Source organism: Vigna unguiculata, chromosome 4, assembly GCF_004118075.2.
Source record: "Vigna unguiculata cultivar IT97K-499-35 chromosome 4, ASM411807v1, whole genome shotgun sequence".
Lineage (NCBI taxonomy): Eukaryota > Viridiplantae > Streptophyta > Magnoliopsida > Fabales > Fabaceae > Vigna > Vigna unguiculata.
Genome location: NC_040282.1, coordinates 31,868,873 through 31,889,358, shown reverse-complemented (window position 1 = coordinate 31,889,358; position 20,486 = coordinate 31,868,873). Strand labels below are relative to the sequence as shown.

The window sequence follows — 20,486 nt, the reverse complement described above, 5'->3', positions numbered from 1 at the left end:
AATAAATAAATAAAAATACAAATTACTATCTAAGATCAAAGCATTCTTGTGACTTATCCAATCTTTTATTGAATGCAATACTTTTTTCAGCAAACTAATTACACTTTTTCCAATAATTATACTTTAATTAGTTGAAGCTAGGTTTCCATTTGTCAACCCACCAATGTGCTTGGTTAAAAACACAGTCCAACATTGCAAAGTCCAACATAATGTGTGTCACCATGCGGGTTGGTGGGCCAACCCGATCCACCACGGGTTCAACCCGGGTGAGCCGGGTTCTTGGTGGGCCGGGTCAAAAATTGACTCGTACTGAAATTTGTAAAAAAATTTCAACCCAACCCGACCCAAACCCGTGGTGGGCCGGGTTGGCCCACGGGTTCTGACCCACTTTGACAGCTCTATACAATACTACGATCTTTTGCATCCTCTCTGATCTCGCTCCACTTTAAACACGCGATCTTCACAGATCGTGTTGGATCTTCACAGGTCCTTGGGAGCGGCAATTTCGATGCAGTCCCTTCCTATTGCGACAGTGCTTCTCTCACAGCCTCTCATCACAATGTCTTCCAACAGTGAGGAAAAATGAGCATATAGAGCTTGTGGCGGCAACGACAGTGACAGCGCCCTCTATTAGCGGCGTCTCTTGCAGCGTCGACTCTCACAACAACATCAACGACGACTTTCGCATCTCACAGCAGCAACTTTCACATCTCGTGCAGCCTCTCTTTGTGAGAGTGACAAAACAGAGACGCATTTTTAAATCCCTAAATCTTTAACCTAATCTTTTAAACTTCCAAAAGTCCAATTTTAAAAGTCCATTTCTGAAAAGTAAAACCCTATACCATAAAAGCTGCACCATAAAACCTACATTGTAAAAATTGCAGGTAAAAGTAAAAAGTTACTATCTCCCTCTCTCTTACGTTTAAAAAAGTGGCATCTAACATTAAAAAGAAAAAGCAGAATTAAAAAATAATAGCCCTTATTATTCCCTCCTTTTATTAAATTAAAAAATCTGCTCTTTAAAAATTAAGAAAATATTTTACATATGAATTTTAGGTGACAATAAAATTTATATGGGCTTCACCTTCGCTCTCAAAAAACAAAACAAAAAAAACTCTACATTTAAGATTTAGTTGTTCTTAAGTAAGTAAAGTGTGAGTAGACGGATATAAAGTTGAACTGATTTTAGAGTTTATTGTTGGATTGCATCAACTTTAAAGATTATAGCATTACATTTAAGAATGGATACATTAAATAATTATGTTTCTGATGTTGGCTAATTTAGATCATTCAACATCAGTTAAAAAATGTTTAGATAATTTAATATTTTTCAATTCAATTGTAACAATATTCTTAGTGAATACTTAATTAAAATGTGAGTAGTAAGCATCGCCTATAATAGATGATAGATACAATATAAGCATAGGTATATCATTAATATGATTAACTTACACATAAATTTAAGGGAAATCTTCATATAATATAATTTTGTCGAATTAAAACAGATGCTGATATATTAACAAATTCTAGGTTTCAATCATTAAGCGTCTAAATATATACTAAACTCAGTATCATTCACCAGTAATCATTACAAGAACAATCTCCATTTTCAAAGTGGTGGAATCTATTGCGATCTCTAACCACAATTTTTCGCCTAGTAATCTTTGCAATAAGCTTGATCATTGCGTGGCAATCATCACATATCCTTAAATTTTTTCCAACTCTAATTGTTGTGAAAGGTTGAGTTGAGATTAGTCCATAGCATATTGCAAGTCTCTCACTATGTACAGCCAAAGCTAATTCCTTTTGTTCATCATCAATATCATGTAAAGCCACCTCAGTTGCAGGTGAATAACCTTCCAACTTTGTCAAATAGTTCAACTCCTCTAACTTTTTGTAGATCTTTTTCCTCTCAGGGTGTCTAAGGTCTCCTGAAAGAAACTCATGAATTGCATTATTAACTTCAATAGAACTACACCCTGGTTCCTTTATCATTCCTCTCTTCTCCATCTTTTCTCTAACTTCTGCAGCATTATTCCATCTTCCCAAGGAAGCATAGAAATTCGACAGCATGATGAATGATCCAGAATCTATTCCAGAATGTTCACTCAAAAGTTTTGCAACTTTTTCTCCTATCTCTATGTTTCTGTGGATTTTACAAGCACTTAATATAGAACATAGCATTTTATCATCAGCTTGTCCTCCCATCCTCAGAATGAAGTCAAAGGCCTCTTCAAGCCTACCTACCCTGCCAAGAATGTCAACCAAGCAGCCATAGTGTTCTACCTCTGGTTCAATCCCATGAACCCTTTTCATTGATTGAAATATCTCACAACCCAAATCCACCAACCCTCCATGGCTGCAAGCATTCAAAACCCCAACAAATGTTATACCATTTGGCCTAACCCTGTGCGTAAGCATTTCCCTAAACAACTCAACAGCTTCAATGCTCTTCCCATGCATAGCCAATCCCCCGATCATGGAATTATAAGTTGACACATCCTTCACTTTCACCCCATCAAACAAAACCTGAGCCTCATCTATGTCACCACACCTCGAATACATGTTGATCAAAGCGCCGGCAACAAACCAGTTAACCTCAATATCACACTTGCATAAGTATGCATGAATCCATCGCCCGAGTTCCAAAGCTCCCAACTGTGAACACGCAGACAAGACACAAACAAAGGTAACCTCATTAGGCTTCACACCCTTCACTTGCATCTCCCTGAACATCTCCAAACCCCTATTGAACTCCCCATTCCTTACCAACCCATCAATCATCAATGTCCAGCACACCGTGTCCCGACTCCTCATCTCATTGAACACCCCAATAGCATCCTCAACCATCCCACAATCGAAACACGAACCCATCATAACGGTACACGCAACAATATCCCGTTCAGGCATTTTATCAAACACATTCCACGCATCCTCCAGGACCCCACATTTCCCATACAATTCAACCAGCTTCAGCGCTATGGACCTATCCAAACTCAACCCATGTTTCAAAACAAGCCCATGAACCTCTCTGCCATTTCCCAAGGCTCGTTGAAGCACACACGCTTTCAACACCGCAGTGACTACATAGCTATCAGCCAAAACATGCTCACGAACCATTTGACCAAACAAGTTGATGGCATCAGTGTAACAGCCAAAGGACACCAACCCATCAATGAGGGAAGTGTAAAGGTACACATTTGGGTTTTGGGTGCAGTAGAAGAGCTTGGTAGCATGATCGATGGAGTTCAGCTTGCAATATTGGCGAAGAAGTTCGAAGGCCACAAAAGGGTCTTGCGAAGTTCCAGTTTTTATGGCGTGGCCGTGAATTGATTGAACATGTTTTGGGTTCCTGCGGTTCTTAAGAAGAAGCGAAATCACGTTTCTACGAAGGTAGGGATCATTGGAGTTGGAATGTGGATTTGATGAGTGATGCTGTAGGTTTAAGGTTATGGCGGGAACTATGGAAATTATCATTTCATTAACAACGTTTTCGTTCTTCCTTGTTTGGTTATGGCCTTTTGCAACTGCAAATTAGCGTTTTGTACCCTATTTGGATCCACGTTTCCTTTCGTCAAACCCTCAGACGTATGAGCTTCAGCTTCTGCTGTTAACATAACACATAGTACTACTATTGTGGAATTTTTTCCTGCAGAATATTTTTTTCACATTTTTGTTTCTTATACAAGACCTACATGCATTTTATTTTCTTAACTACCATTTTACTATTGTGGAATTTTTTCCTGCAGAATATCTTTTTCACATTTTTATTTCTTATACAAGACCTACATGCATTTTATTTTCTTAATTACCATTTTACTATTTACATTTGAAAAAATATATTTTTATTTAAAAAATAAAAAAATAAAAATTTAAAACTACAGAAATATAGAAATTTTGTTTAGAAAAAATAATTTAATTAAAAAAATATAAAAGTAGAAATCTAAAAATTATAACAAAATAAAAAAATTAAATTAACATTTATAAAATAGAAAAAAGTATTGAAATTTATTAAAAAGGTTTTACTTAGAAAACAAATATAAAAATAGAAGTAGGAGGTTTTTTGTGTAATTTATTTTATTTTAAGAAGTTTGAGTATTATAAAATTTGCTTCTTCTTTCCTTAAATAATTTAAACAACAGAAAAATATTTAAAAATTCAGTTTAGAATATGGTTACTTGAGAACCATATTTCAAGTGGTTTTTTGGTACAGCATTGCCACATTAAAGGTAAGAATTCAGCATTCAGCTCCTGAGAGACCAAAGTCTGACATAGAAACAAAGTCATGATATTCTTATAAATACTGTGCATAACGTGCTATGTTGAAAAAAAAATTAATTATGTTATTCGTCACTAAACTATTGAACGTGTTTTTTTTTTCTTCGTTCAAACTTTGATCAATATGTTGTTCTCGTTTTAAAATTTATGGATTTAGTCTTTAGTAACGACATTTATTTTATTTTAGTTTTAACGTGGCTAATAGAGTGTCACGTTATAACCCTGTTTTAAATCACATTGTTTGTTAAACTCGTTAAATTTATGTGCAACATCTATTTTATATATATATATATATATATATATATATATATATATATATATATATATATATATATATATATATATATATATATATATATATATATATATATATATATATATATATATATATATATATATATAACATGAAAAATTTGGTGAAGTCCCTATGTTTGACTTGAACGACCCCATAATTTTGCATTTAGTTATTGGAGTGATGGTTAGGAGTTTCGTTACAATTACATGGATATAATCTTCGTAATTACACGACATTATGAATTTGTTGGTGACTAATGGTATTGTCACATATATATCCATAGAGGTGTCAATTTGGCTCAGCCCAGAGGGTTTGGCCTTGACCCATGTGGGCTAGGGTCAAAAAAGTCCACATTGAAAAAAAATCTCCAACAAAGAAGTTCACAGGGCCAAAAATCCTACAAAAGTCTTGTGGGCTAGGGCCAACCCATGGGCTTTCATCTTCCACATAAAAAATATATTATTTTCTAAAACATATTACTATTTGTGGGACAGGCCCAAAGAACCAAACAAGCACGACGACTCGAATAGGTCGAATGACCCGGACCTGCTCCACGACTTCAACAAGAATGATGACTCGAACGGACCCGGTGATCCAAACTAACCCAACGACCCGAACGGGCCTGACAACCCGGACAGGCCCGACAACCAGGACAAACCCGACAATACAAACGGGCCCGGCGACATGGACGGGCTCGACAACTCGGACGGGCCCGATGACACGGACGAGCCCGACAACCTAGACGGGCCAAACGAGCCAGATAGGCCCAACGCGCTGGATGGGCTAGACGACCCAGACGAGCCATACGACCTACATGGGCCCGACAACCCGGACGCACCCAACCACCAGGACGGGCCCAACGATCCGAAAGGGTCGGACGACCACGACGGGCCCGACGACCCGGACGGGCCCGACGTCCCAAACAGGCCCAATGACCCAGACAGACCCAACAACCCAAACGGGCCAGACGACCTATATGGACCCAACGACCGGGACGAACCCGATGACCAGGACGGGCCCAACGACCTGAACAAACCCGACAATCCGGACGAACCCGACGACCCGGACGAACCCGACGACCCGAATGAGCCTGACGACCTGAATGGGCCCGACAACCTGGACTGGCCCGACGGCCCGGACGGGCCCAACGACACGGGCGGGCCTAACGATCCGGACGGGCCCAACGACACGGACGGGCCCAACGACCCGAGCGAACCCGGATGAGCCTGACGACCTGAATGGGCTCGAAAACCTGGACAGGCCCGAGGACCTGGACGGGCCCAACGATCCGAATGGATACGACGACCTAGATGACCCAAATGGGCCCAACAACCTAGACACCCCGATGATCCAAACAGGCCCAACGACCCGGACAAGATCGACGACTCAGACAAGCTCGATGATCTAGATAGGCCCAACGACGCGATTAGGCTCGATGATCTAGACAAACCCAACGACCTAATTAGGCCTGTTCGGGTCACCGAGCTATCTGGGTAGTCGTGCTCGTTCGAGTCGTTAGGCCTGTCTGGATCATTAGGCCCGCTCGGGCGGACGGGCGCGTTCGGGTGGACGGGTCCGTCCAGGTCGTCGGCTCGTTTGGCCTATCTGGATAATCGGGCCCGTCAGGGTCATTGGTCCCGTTTGGGTCGTCGGGCCTGTTCGAGTCGTTGGCCCGTCTAGGTCATCAGGCCCTTCTGGGTCGTCGAGCTCGTTCAGGTCTTCGGGCCCGTCCAGGTCATCGCGCACATTTGGCTCGTCGTTTGTCCTGGTCATCGAGCCCGTTCGGGTCGTTGGGTCGTTCGGGTCGTTGGGTCGTTCGGTTTGTTGGGCCGTCCGGGTCATGCGGCATGTTCAAGTCGTTGGGCCTGTTTAGATCATCGGACTCGTTCGGGTCAGCGGGTCCGTTCGGATCTTCGGGCTCGTTAGGATCGTTGGGCCTATCTGGGTTGTCGGGCCCATCCGGATTGCAGGCCCGTTTGGGTCGTTGGGCCTGTCTGGATTATTGGGCTCGTTCGAGTTGTTGGGTTTGTTCGGGTCTTCGGGCCCGTTAGGATCGTTGGGCCCATCCGGGTGGTTGGGCCCATCCGGGTGGTTGGGCCCATCTGGGTCGTAGGGCCCATCCGGGTTGTTGGTCCCATGTGGCTCGTCGTGCCCGTCCGGGTTGTCAGACCCGTTTGGATCGTCGGGCCCATTCGGGTTGCGGGCACGTTCGGGTCATTGGGCCTATCTGGATGATCGGCCCTGTTCGGGTCTTTAGGCCCGTCCGGGTTGTCGGGCCCATCCGGGTCGTCGGGCCCGTTCGGGTTGTTGGGCCTGTCTGGATCATTGGGCTCGTTCGGGTCATTGGGCCCGTTCGGGTCTTCGGGCCCGTTAGGATAGTTGGGTCTGTCCGGGTGGTTGGGCCTGTCTGGGTGGTTGGGCCCGTCCGGGTCGTCAGTCCCATCTGGCTCGTCGGGCCCGTCCGGGTTGTCGGGCCCATCTTGGTCGTCGGGCCCATCCTTGTCATTGGGCCCGTCCTGGTCATTGGGCCCGTTCGAGTCGTTGAGCCCGTCCGGATCATCGAGTCCGTCTGGGTCACTTAACTTGATCTTTGACTCTTTCTTAATGTAGTATTATTTGGGGGCTGACCCACCTTAGCCCTAGTCCTAACTCACTAGAGAGGGGGCTTTGGGGCTGGGGTTTTTTTTGGCCCCCTCATTTGGGGGCCCCCTAAAATGAAGCTTTATGAAGAGTGGGCTAGAGCTGGCCCATGGGCTAGGGGCCAAATTGACACCTCTATATATCCACACGTTCTCAGTATGTTTTCACATCAACACATAAATACACAATTAACAACGTCATTTGTCACGTCAGCAGATTCTTAACATTATATTATATGATAGTAAGAATTGCATCCATTTATTTTTAAAATTTAAAAACCAAACGCTATCAAAGATTAAGATAAAAGCTAAATTTAATTTCGACCTATAATTTAGAAACTAAAAATATATTTAATTTAAAAAAGTTAAATGTTACTCAACAACTTGACTGAAATGTACCGACTGAAATGTTTATAATAAATATCCTGTACCCTAGATTTTGGAAACTAGTTCAATAATAATAATGTTGGGATAGTGACTCACTCTTAGAGAGCCAAGTTGTGATTAGTGACTCACTCTATAATATAATATACATCATATAACTTTGATTCTTCTGAATGCATAATTAAGAGTTGTAATCAAGATATCGACAAAGTAGAGATAAGCTTTTAGTACAACTGGTAATACAATTTGTTAAAGTGTATGGACTTGGTTAACAATTTATACACCTTACTCCATCATTTAGATTATACATCAACTTAGATAATACAGCATGTTCTGTATATAAACAATAATCCACCACTTCATTTCAAATTTACTGATAAACAAAAATAACTACATACAAAAGGCAACATATAACTGATAAAATGGATATACTATTAGTTATAATAAAATGTTCGCATGAAAATATAACAGGAATTATTTGTCATATCATGAAGTACATTTGATCATGAAGCTTATGAATGTACTGAATTATTGATCAACCTGTTACAGGGAAATACAACACAGCAACTTCTTCTCTGATCACGAAGTAATCTCCATTTTAGAATGCCATAAATTATTCACAAATTCTTTGACATTTTCATAAGAACTACCACCTTCACTAGCAGCGGTTACTGCAAAACTCCTCCATTGAATGGCATTGTTCTTCATTTCTTTACATCCATTCATTATTTCATCTATACAGTGCTTCAGAGTTTCTCGTCGCACAACCTTTTTCTCATCAACCAGAGCTCTGGTTCCAATTTTCCAAACGTCTGAAACAAGCTTTGCATTTGTGCTCTGATCTGCCAAATATGGTACTGCAACTGTTGGAACTCCCAAGCACAAAGTTTCTAAAGTGGAATTCCAACCACAGTGTGTCACAAAACACCCAACAGCCTCATGAGCAAGAACTTTCAATTGGGAACACCATGTTACTACCAAACCCTTTTCTGTTTTTTTCTCAAAATCTTTAGGAAGTTTGGTTTCTTCAGAGGCTCTCACCACCCACAAGAAATAACTTGAACACTCTCTCAAACAACAAGCTATTTCTTCCATTTGCTCTTCACCAAACGAAACAATACTCCCAAATGATACATAAACAACACACCCTTTTGGCTTATCATCTAACCATTCCATGCATTCTTCACTCTTGAATTCTGTGACCCCATAATCTTTGTCATCTTCCCATTGTTTATCTAGAAAGAAAGATGGAATGTTTGGTCCTATAGTCTTAAATTGTGGCCAAACCTTCACCATCCAATCTGATATCTAAAAGAGTTTTCTAGTCACTACAGATTATAAGAAAAGTTCTCATGTAGTTAAACACAATCTATATATTGAAATTGTTTGGTTGTTACCTCTTTTTCCAGCTCATAGAAGGTGTTGCAGAGGATCCAATCAGCTTTGTGAATACTGGAGAACTGAGAAACTACAAAATCAAGATAAGTAACATACTCACCGAAGAAGAAACTAGGCATGTCCTCATGATAAAGTTTAGGCATGGCTGGAAGGGAAATCTCATGTTCTGTGAGTGGAACCTGCAACTTCCCCAAGAGAACATGATAGTATATACTATTCACAATCATGTTTTGAGTGAGATAAGTTGCTACAACAATCCCAAATCTCTTAGCAACATCTGGTGCCCAAGATAAGAATGAATCATAGACAACACAATCAACATGGTCATCGCTTGATCTACCAAGTTTCTCAAGAAGCTCAGAAAAGGTGAGTGGCCCAACTTGCCAAAAGCGTTCCAAATAGGTTTGGAAGCTACCAGCCTCTTTTAGTCCACCATTGTCAAACCCATCAGAGATGGTTTCAAGGGCAATAGAAGGAGGCACAGTTTGCAAGATATTGTAGTAGAAACGAGTTGTGACAAGAGTTATTCTCACCCCTTGCCGTTCCAGTAGTTTTGAGAATTGAAGCATGGGATTGATGTGACCTTGAGCTGGATATGCCAGCACCAAACAATGTGCCCTCCTAGCCATGGTTTTCTTCTCCATTTTTTGTGATGAATCTCTCAACTTGTTCTTCTTGGGTGACTGCTTGCGGTTTTGAAGAGTTGAGGGGTTGATTTATTCAATGTTAGACATGAAAAGGACAAAGTGTGGACGACATGTGAATCAAGTGTTGAATTTGGAATAGGTGACAACATGTACTTCTCTATTATTGATTTCCATATATGAAACATTGAAGGAAAATAATATTATTTGTAAGAACTTTTCATCTCATTTAATGGTTACCAAATTTTTTAAATTATGGTAAAGGAATACTTCTCTACACTCTTCTTAATAATTTAACTTCTAAATTATACGCTTCAAAGGACTTAAGGAACTAATAATTTTGTTATCAGCTTTGGCTTTACGATGAACGTTAATGTTTTAATATTAAGTTTGATAATAAAATTGTTGTTAATTACCTTATATTTTGAAGGGTAAAAAGATAAAAGGGTATTTAAATAGTTTTAGATCTCGATTTCTAAGCTATATGAAACTTTTGAGGTGATAGAAACAACAAACAAAATTCAATGTTATATAGTTATTAACATTTAATTAGCATTGTACTTCCGTGTAACTCTAAAACAATGGACATTAATTCATTACCATCCATCCTTTAAGATTATGTAGTATCGGTTAAGTCAATGCTAATTCATCATTAACTTTTAAGTTATTATTTTTATTTAAAACAATTTAGAATTAGTCAAGATGAAGCTAATGTATTTTTATTTTAAAACTTATTTAAATTAGCATTGGTAGTTGACGTTAAATAAAATCTATTTTTAATATTAATTTAATTTATGTCAATTTGACCACTTAATGACAATAACTTCAAAAAAGAAATCTTGTATAATGTCTTTATATTCAACAAAAGTAATATATAAATGGAGTAAAATAGAAAAAAGAAATTATAGTGGATGAAGGAGTTGAATGTAATATGAATGGAGGATATCAAGAGAAAAATGTGGAGGAAAGAGATGAAAAAAAAATGTGGACAAATAAGTATGAATGAAAAAGACGTGTGTGATGAGATTTATATAGCGAGTGAGAGTGAAAACTTATGAGTGAAGAGATTTGTCATTTTTGAATGGACCTTCAAATTAAAAGTAAATTTGTAGCTTATATTTGTTATGCTGAGATGGTGAGCAAGACTTGACCATCATATCGTTGACATATACTTATATACTCCGACCAATGAAGTCATAAAACACCCTTTTCATAAGCTTCTGATATCTCACCCCTGCATTTTTTAGACTGAAAGGCATGACCTCGTAATAATAATTAGTCCCTTTTGTTATAAAAGTTGTCTTGAGCTTATCTCCCTCCGCCTTGAGGATCTAGTTTTAAGTTGAGTAAGCGTCAAGGAAACTCAACACCTCTTGTCCAACAACCCCATCAACTAGTCAATCTTGTTGAGATCCATGTACTTGGTACACATGTTCCATTTTCCGTGAGCTTTCATGATCAATAGAACGTTGGTGAGCCATGTCATATAATGTGTCTCTCGCACAAATCCTGCATGGAGAAACCTTTCCACCTCGGCCTTGGTGGTCAATCTCCTCTCTTCTCCCAACTTTCTCTTCTTTTAGGATATCGGCTTGGCTTCTCTGAAGACAAGTATCTTATGACAAGCTATTCTCGAATCAACGCTTAGCAAGTCTGTCGTAGTCCAAGTAAGCAACTTCATATTCTCAACGAGTACATGTCCTACTACTTTCTCATCTTCTCCCTTCTAGGTGACTCCTATCTTTAAACCTCAACCTTTCTACAAAACAAAAAGCTTGGTGTCTCCGACAACCTCGATCCTGATGTCACTACCTACTCTGGGATCTAGTAGGCAATCCTTAACCTCCAAGACAAAGTTGATAATTCTCCCTTTTTCAACATTGTTGAAGGTGTACCAAGGGATCGACAACTAGAGACTCGTTATGTAATATTCTAGGATTGTCTTATGATTTACATGGAAAGTGATGATATACCCATATGTGAATGGGAATTTCATCACCAAATGTGAGGTTAATACAATTGCACTAAGCTGATTTAGGGAAGGTCTGCCTAGAAGAATGTTATTGGATGTTCTAGCATCCACCACCAAAAACTGAATAGGTATCATTTTCGTTAGTCTTCCTCTCCAAACGTAGTGTATAAGTCAATATACCATTTGGTATTTATCTTTTGTCCTAAAAAGCTTATTATTTGTTCATCATATAGATGCATGGCATCCTCCAACAACTCCAACTTCTTAAACATCTTCTAGTATAAGATGTCAACTCCCTTGGTCAACTAGCATTTTCTTGACGAAGAAGTTCTCAATCGCCACCATGACGACCATAGGGTCATCCTACTCAAGATCTAGGACTTTAAAGTCAGCATCAATAAATATGATATGAGATGTAACATCCTGGTTGGATATTACTAATTTTTAATAAATGAAAATAGAAATTTTAAATAAACCTCATTTAATATAAAGTCTTTTCCCAAAATGCGGGAAATTTAAAATTATTTATTACATTAGGAGTGATCCAAAATCCATAATACATAAAACTCAATTACAACGTCAAAGTTTGGTTACATAAAGTTTTACAAAATTAATCATAACTAATAAACTTTGATAACGTTTTTCCCATGCTAGCCCCTCTCTGACTCTATGCCTCAACGGAACCACCTACAACATCATTTGCTCCTGTGTAACGCATTATACGATCATCGTCAAACACAAGCAAATAGGGTGAGCTAACATATAAACATATATATACAATTCAAAATATGCATACATTCCTTAAAGGAACTCTATCCTTTGATTCCATACCACATGGTCACCACCATGTTATCCATGTTCTACGTCTTTAGATGATAACTGCAAGATATCCTTTTGTTGCCTCCACCTACAAGTCACACCTTGTAGAACACGTGTGGGAAACCTGTTACGAACCAGACTCCGTAATGCTAGGTGAAGTTCCCAATATGAACTATAGTTCGTATTCGTCCTAAGACTACCAAACTCGCTAGCTAACGCCAAAGAGGGCAATCTTCTTGGACCCATCCGTACGAGCCACAACTCGCACACTCACATCGATAACACTCGCTAATTTGAGCTACAACTCAAGGATTCCTCGTGTTCATCTGTCATCCCGAGCCACAACTCAAGAGATGTAATTATGAGTCACAACTCAAGGAATGTCACGTGTTTACCCTATATCCCGAGCCACAACTCAAGGGATACCATTTCGAGCCACAACTCAAGGAATGCTACAACAAAGTTCATCCTTAAGGTATCACCCAAAGCCTTGTAGACCATGCACATCCAAATCACACAAGCAATTACTTGACTATGGACCCAGGATATACATGCTTCCACGAACCTATCCGTTCGTGATCTTACCTCTACGAACCTTCCCGCTCGTAGTCCAACTCCACGGACCTCCCCGCCCGTAGTCCAACACACGTGATCCAACAACTACGAACATCCCCGCTCGCAGCAGCCCTCAAGTGTGAGCACGAAACATACGAACTTCCCCGCTCATATCCTCACACGAGAGCATCATAATATGAATTCTCGCTCATATTATCACGTGTTCACCACCAACCATGAACCTACCCATTCATGACATAGTCAAGCATCTCTTGGTCCAAGTCCAACATCGCAAACACGCAAAATGCAAACCAAAAGAGCACATTGCTCACTTCGCTATCGCTTGGCACTGCCTAAGCACCGTCGGGCGAAATCACAATGCAGACCGCCTGGTAGACACCTCTTGTCGCCAGGCGCTAGTCAAATCCTGATCCAGTGTTTTTAAGGCTATCGCCTAGCGGGTCACTCCTCACCGCCAGGCGTCACACATTCTAGGGATATCCCTGATGGTCCTATCGTCTAGCAGTCTTCCCCGCACCGCTAGGCGCTATACCAATGATGAGCAAACACTAGTTTTGCACCTTGGAACAGGTTCTAATGAACCTAACCACCAAAAGCCCATCACTCCAGTTCGTCACACTACATATTCAATCATCTCGACATAACACAATTACTATATACTTCTACACCTTAAGCATAATTATACACTCACATGTATTCACAATTTGAATCATACCAATGCATATAACTTACAATATAAATCATACTTTTTAGGAATATATCACAGGAACCAATGATACCATCCAACTCATGCAATTGTCATAAAAGTATCTCAACCCATTCCCAAGTTTATTCTTTGTGACCCAATATCTCAAGCTAACCTAACCTCAATAACTACACAACACATTAGTCTCTCGTTGGTTAATTTAGGCCCATTTTAGTGAGACATCTTATGTATTAGGATTACACCCAAGACCAGAATTCACGTTCAGCATACAACTTACACCTAATCATAATTTGGCAGTCCTTTATCTACATTATCCTTTCATTCCTCTGACTTATCTAGAACAAGTTTAGCGTTATTACATGTTCACCAACCACACATTAGACACTCCACTACGTAATACCTCACATTATCTCATTATACCATTTCCCTGATTCAAAATGAACCCACACGGGAATCCATCTCATTGTCAAAACATAGTCCACCAAAAGGTTGTTGGACATTGGCCGTCGCCTAGCAGTAAGTCTGTACCGCCAGGCGGTGTGTCAATTTCTAGGTAAACCAACTTTCACTGTACCTGCGAGAAACCCTAAAATTCCCAAATCCCACCAATTATTCAATTTCTTACCCCAACAAATAATTAGTGTTCCATACTATATCTATGCACAATTTAAACATTAACGCACATGGTATCACACTCCTTTTTGTAACATCCCTAAAGAATATTACTTAAAAATAAATAAATACAATAAATAATTTAAGACAAAGTTTGTCTAGTTAATAATCCCAACGCGGGAAAATTTAATTTTAGTAAATAGCGCGCACTAAAACTCATAACATAACATTAAAGTGTTACAAGTTTCCAAAATTCATGTTCATGATAAAACGTAGTAAATACACGAGAGAAAAACCCTAGCTCTAATCCCCAAAGCTAGCCCTCACTCCGTCGGCTGGACATCATCAGCTCCACCTGTTTCAACATCTGCTCCCGTGTAACGAATCACACGATCATTGCCATACACAAACACACAAACAAGAAAGGGTGAGTTGAGAAAAATAAAATAAGAGATATACAATATGCAAAATAAAGTATACACCCATCTTATCCATTCTACATAGTTCTTGGCCAAGACCTTAACCCCAAGGCTTTATAGCCTTCAAATCACACAACTGGTTAGCCTTGGACTCGGGAATATGACGCTCACACGAACCTGCCCACTCGTGGTCCTGCCTCTATGAACCTCCTCGCTCGTAGTCCTGCTCTACGAACCTTCCTGCTCGTAGTCCTGCTCTACGGACCTACCCGCCCATAGTCCAACACATGTGATCCACCAGCCCCGTACCTCCCCGCACGTGGCATCTCTCAACGTGAGCACGAAACATACGAACCTACCTCGCTTGTATCCCCACGTGAGCGTAACTGGATATGAACCTTCCCGCTCATATCATCACATGTCAATCACCATCCATGAACCTACTCGCTCATGGCACAGCATCTCCCGATCCAAGCATAATGTCATTGTCAATTAAAAGCAACACACACAACTTGTAACCTGTTGCACAACCGCCTGGCGTATCAGCCAGCACCACCTGGCGAAACAGGCTCAGACCGCCTGGCGGTTCATGTCCCACCGCTAGGCGCCAGCGCTCTTTCAGCGCCATTGTATCCCAAGCACCGCCTGGCGGAGCACACCCTTGCCGCAGGCGCCCCGCTTTGTAGAGACCTCTGTAGTGGTTTCTATCGCCTGGCGCACGCCCCCGTGCCGCCAGGCGCTACACCAGTGACCACACCCTATCTGATATTTTTGCATAGGCCAGCGCACATGAACTTACACCATTAAACCACGCCAAGTTAAGCTTGTTCCCTTACTGTTCAACTTCGAAATGAAGGATTAGTGGCACCTCAATCTTGGTCTGTTACCATGATTTATACCCTAACTCACTCTAGTCATGATTTGACATTTAGTAACCTTAATATCACATCCTCACAGGGTCTATTTTAATTAAACACTCTTACCACTTAGTCCAGTACTCCCATTCTGGAATTTCTAAACACCAAACTGTTATTACCACTTATCACACTACTACTCTTGGTTCATTCATGGTAGTTCAACTTATTCATCTATTTGTACCTCCCAACCCTAATCCATCTTTCCTAGTGACCTACTCTAGTGAAGAAACATGATTTAGTCCTCTCTTAGACTGCTCCAGCCTCACCTCAGAGCCTCTCCCACCCTGAACATCATTGAGTCACAATAATCTCGACTCTTATAGTTGATCAATCCACATATTCTTACCACAACCAATTATTACAGATCCAACATTCCAAGCTTCCTATTTTAATTATCGTTTCATGTCCATTTCATTCACAATCCAATCACAGCCACGTTCCTTCCTCAGACCACCTCGCCAATTCCCCTATCATCCCTGTGACGTCGCTACTGCTTGGCGATCAGTAAGAGACCGTCGGGCGGCGCATCAGATTATGGGTACAGACCCAATTTTCTGTACTCGCGAACCCTTTCCCCCCACTCACAGATTCAGTCATCTTATTCAATATGGTTTCGCACTAACGCATTCTCAGATTGTCCAATCCCTAATACTTACGCACCCATCAAATGATGAAATTACCCATTCTATTAGGAATTCTCCATGTTCGACTCACTTTATATAATCACAAACACTTAATACCAAGCACATCATCACTTACTACAATCCATTAAACATATCAATCGAAAGAAAACAACAACACATCACAAAATCCACGAAAAGATATCAGAAACAACATTATACAGCATGCACCGCCTGGCGGGTCAAACTCGCCACCAAGCAACTCAAACAACAACACCCAGAATTGGGTTAACTCTGATGCACCGCCTGACGGCACATACATGCCCGCCACGCGGTTTTTGGACAGATTTCCAGAATTCACGAACGATAGCACCATTCACCACGAAAACTCATACAATTCAATCCATTTCAACGCAGTACATTGTTTATGAATCAAAAAGCATTAAAACAACTCCCCTTACCTCTGATCCTCGCTCCAAACTCGGATTGAATGCAACCTTTAATTCAAAACCACCCTTATCATGTGCTTGCACTCTCACAATGGCCTGCACTCCACTCCGTGCTTTACACCGTGCCAAATACCTCAGAAACCTTCTCTCAAACCTTCACACTCAACCCTCAGCCTCTGCCCTCTAATCTCTTTTCCTTTCTCACAATCACTCTCTCTTAATTACCCTTTTAGTGCCTTACACGAATTTTAATAAAAAATTACACTAAGGCCAGTCAATGTTTAATTATCCCTCTGTTTTCCAGCCCTTAAGTTACCTCCCCATTGGCTGCTAGGTTTCTAACCCTTTCATATTCATGCCAAAGGAAAAATTGGCAAAAAATAAATTATTTAGTTCTCAACAAGGTTTGAACCCACACTCATACACATACCAAACCAAGGCCAAACCATTCAACCAATCCAGAGTTCATGATAACTCCTACAATTCTAGGAATTTATCATCACACCACGCATTCAATATATAAGTACACAAAAACACATAATTTAAATAACATCCAAGTGGCACACATAGGACTTGAACCCAAGTCCTCTCACACAATCCAAGTACTTTCAACCACTTGAGCTAGTACTTTTCCACATCATAATTCCTCACATTAATTGCTTTAAATGTTTCTATTACCCGCCATAATTAAATAATTATTTAAATAACTATTTAATTTTCTCAGGTCTTACACTTTTAAACATTATCACCATGACTCACGTTATACGCCAAAGAGCTTGCATCGCCTAGCAGGGCCTGATTACCACCAGGTGGTTTCTAGCAATTTCAAGAAACCTGGTCTATAATGCATGAGTCGCCTAGTGACTAGTCACCTTCCAGCAAGGTCTTGAATATACCAACTAATTTTAGCAGAAAGAAAGTTTAATTTGTGTCTACCAAGGTTCGAGCACACAACCATCCAATCCCAAAGCAAGTGCACAACCAATTCAACCAATTCATAATTCGTGATAATTCCTATAAATCTAAAATTGTATTATCACTCATCATATTCAAGCATTTATTATTAAAATAATAAACAATTAAAATAACACACAAATTGCATACACTGGACTCAAACCTAAGTCTTTTCAACATGCCTAAATACTCTCAACCACTTTAGCTAGTACTATTTCACGTCATAAAAGCTAACATTAATTGTCATAAAAGCTCCCACTACCCACATTTATTAATTATTTATTTATTTAATTAATTAAATTTCTCGTGTCTTACCTGAGACATCCTCCTCATTGCAGACCTAGATACAATGTTGATGAACTATATCGCTCTTAGATATCTCTTTCGAGTTGAAGTTGATGAACCTCCTCAAGCAAATCCTCCTGAAATGGTATTAATAACCCTTTTGAACGTGGTTTAGGCTCTGGGTGTCTTTCCTCCTATTGGGTTGGTGCTTCTCTATATCTTTCATCTCGATCTTGAACCATGTGACCATCTCTCTTGCCATTAAACCTTCCCGATCGGTTCACCTTGTGAACTACCAACATCATCTCTTGGATAAGCTCTTCAATCTTGTCCTCAAGGGCTACACACTCATCGGTCGTATAATGGCAATGCATCCTCATGTTAGCATTTTGAGGTGTTTGTGACTTCCTAGGAGTCACCAATAGATAAACCTAAAGAACCTCCTCCAAGACGCGATATTTGGGAGCATTAAGAGGGGTATACCTTGTGGGCTAGATCCCAATCTAATGACTTCTCTTCTGTTGACATGGTCTTGACCCTTACCTTATTTCTAAAATCTTTCAACTCTTCTAGCTCCATGAACTTTGTAGCCCTTTGCCTCAGCCCATCCAGATCTGCAATTGGTGTCATGCACAAGTCATGTGCAAAAGGTCCTTGTCGCAAAGTCGTCACCATATGAAGTAAGCCCACCTTGGGATTCAGATTTCTGATATTGAGAGCCACATTTCCAAAACGCTTCATAAAGGCCCATAGAGATTTTGCTTTTTTTCTTGCATTATATTCGTAAGTGTTATGGAGATAAGATGGTGAGGTTTGCTTGTTGCAAACTGTGTCCCAAAATGAGTCACTAAAGTATTGAAAAAATCTATGGATAAAGGATAGTAAACCAATTCAGAGTTTCTCCTTTTAGAGATGTGGGGAAAACCCCACACATGACGACATCATCCATGGTGTACAGGCTGACTTAGATGACACAAACATCAATGTGCTTGTAGGGATCTATGCTACCATCATATCAGTCTATAACTAGAGACTTCCAGTTGCTTAGTAATGGGGTTTCCATGATGTCATCCACAAAGGGAAGCTTGCGACTTCCTCCCAACACAATGGACATATTACTTATGCCTCCAGTTGGAGGACTAGTGTTGTAATCTCGTTCGAGGTGTTACTGACGTCTCTCACACTTGTCATCTTACTTCTTGTAGATACAATAAATAGTTTATTTAGTTAAATTAAATGGTAAAAGTCCATTTTTGTTTCATGCTTGCTCCTAATTGATCTTTTTTATCTTTATTTTCATATTTAATTATTTTGAACTATTTTTTGTATTTTATTTTTCAAATTTTATAGGTAGTTAAAGCAAGATTATGAAAAGTCCTTATTCCTTATAAAAGATAGTGCATTAGGATCATGATAAACAGTTCAGTTATTGCCTTTAAAAGTTTGGATTTTCTACTAAGTATAAATGACACATTTTGTTGAACAATTTTGGCTAGTCTATTATGATTTGAATTTATAACAATCATGTTTATTTAGAATTCATTTTTTATGTCATTAAGTATAATAATAAAAATTTAGAGTGTATGCATAACGTTCATCGTGAGAAAAGAAACATGTACACCTCTGTTAGGAATCCAAGTGTGAGTCTAAGTCCCACATTGACCAGAAATGAGAAAGTATAGCACTATATAAGAATAAATACCCATAAACTCATTGCCTTAAGGTTTTGGGTTGAGAGTGGTGTCAGTGTCTTATGTGATTAGGCTCAGATCTCATTGGTGTTGTTCTCCCCAGTGATACCCTCTCCTTATAAAACCTGACAAGTGGTATCAGAGCCGATGGTTAATATCGGCTCAAACGAGTGTAGTACCAGTATGATCCTAGTATCGAAAGTCTTCCTGACAGTGTGGGTCAGGTAAGCGTGTCCCGTTAAGAAGAACGACGGTACAGAAAAGGACAGAAAAGGAGTACTCGTGGTTGGGAATGCTTTCGCTGGAGGGGGAGTGTACCAATGTGGTTGAAGGGACTCACCCTTAAGGGGGAGATTGTTAGGAATCCAAGTGTGAATCTAAGTCCCACATTGACCAAAAATGAGAAAGTAGAGCACTATATAAGAATAAAGACCCATAAACTCATTGCCTTAAGGTTTTGGGTTGAGAGTGGTGTCAGTGTCTTATGTGGTTAGGCTCAGATCTCATTGGTGTTGTTCTCCCCAGTGAAACCCCCTCTGTAAAACCTGACAACCTCCTCATACAATGTTAAATGTGATACAACATCAAATCTTGTGACATGTCATTTTGCTGTCCTTTCTTGTTCTGGGACGGAGAGCTTCACTTGGTGGTCGGAGAACTCAACAAAGCATAAAAAGTCTATCATGGAATGTGATTCATGGTAAGACTTTTAAGAAACATTTTGTTATATTTTTGGTTTAAACTTTGATTTGCTATGAGTTATGGAGTCCTAGTTTTTAGACTAACTCAAGTAGTTAAAAGGATACACATAAATGTTTGTCTAATAAA

General features: G+C 40.0%; 2 protein-coding genes across 2 annotated transcripts; both read right to left on the bottom strand.

Annotated features, from left to right (window-relative positions):
* Positions 1-1,470: 1,470 nt before the first annotated feature.
* LOC114181444 (putative pentatricopeptide repeat-containing protein At5g59200, chloroplastic) lies at positions 1,471-3,637 on the bottom strand. The gene has a single exon (XM_028067906.1). It carries the CDS (start codon positions 3,475-3,477, stop codon positions 1,576-1,578), a length of 1,902 nt encoding a protein of 633 aa, XP_027923707.1. The 5' UTR covers positions 3,478-3,637; the 3' UTR covers positions 1,471-1,575.
* Positions 3,638-8,007: 4,370 nt separating this feature from the next.
* On the bottom strand, positions 8,008-9,748 carry LOC114181669 (UDP-glycosyltransferase 74G1-like). The gene is made up of 2 exons (XM_028068180.1): positions 8,994-9,748; positions 8,008-8,904 (listed from the first exon to the last, which is right to left on the bottom strand). Exons 1-2 carry the CDS (start codon positions 9,636-9,638, stop codon positions 8,176-8,178), a joined length of 1,374 nt encoding a protein of 457 aa, XP_027923981.1. The 5' UTR covers positions 9,639-9,748; the 3' UTR covers positions 8,008-8,175.
* Positions 9,749-20,486: the final 10,738 nt, after the last annotated feature.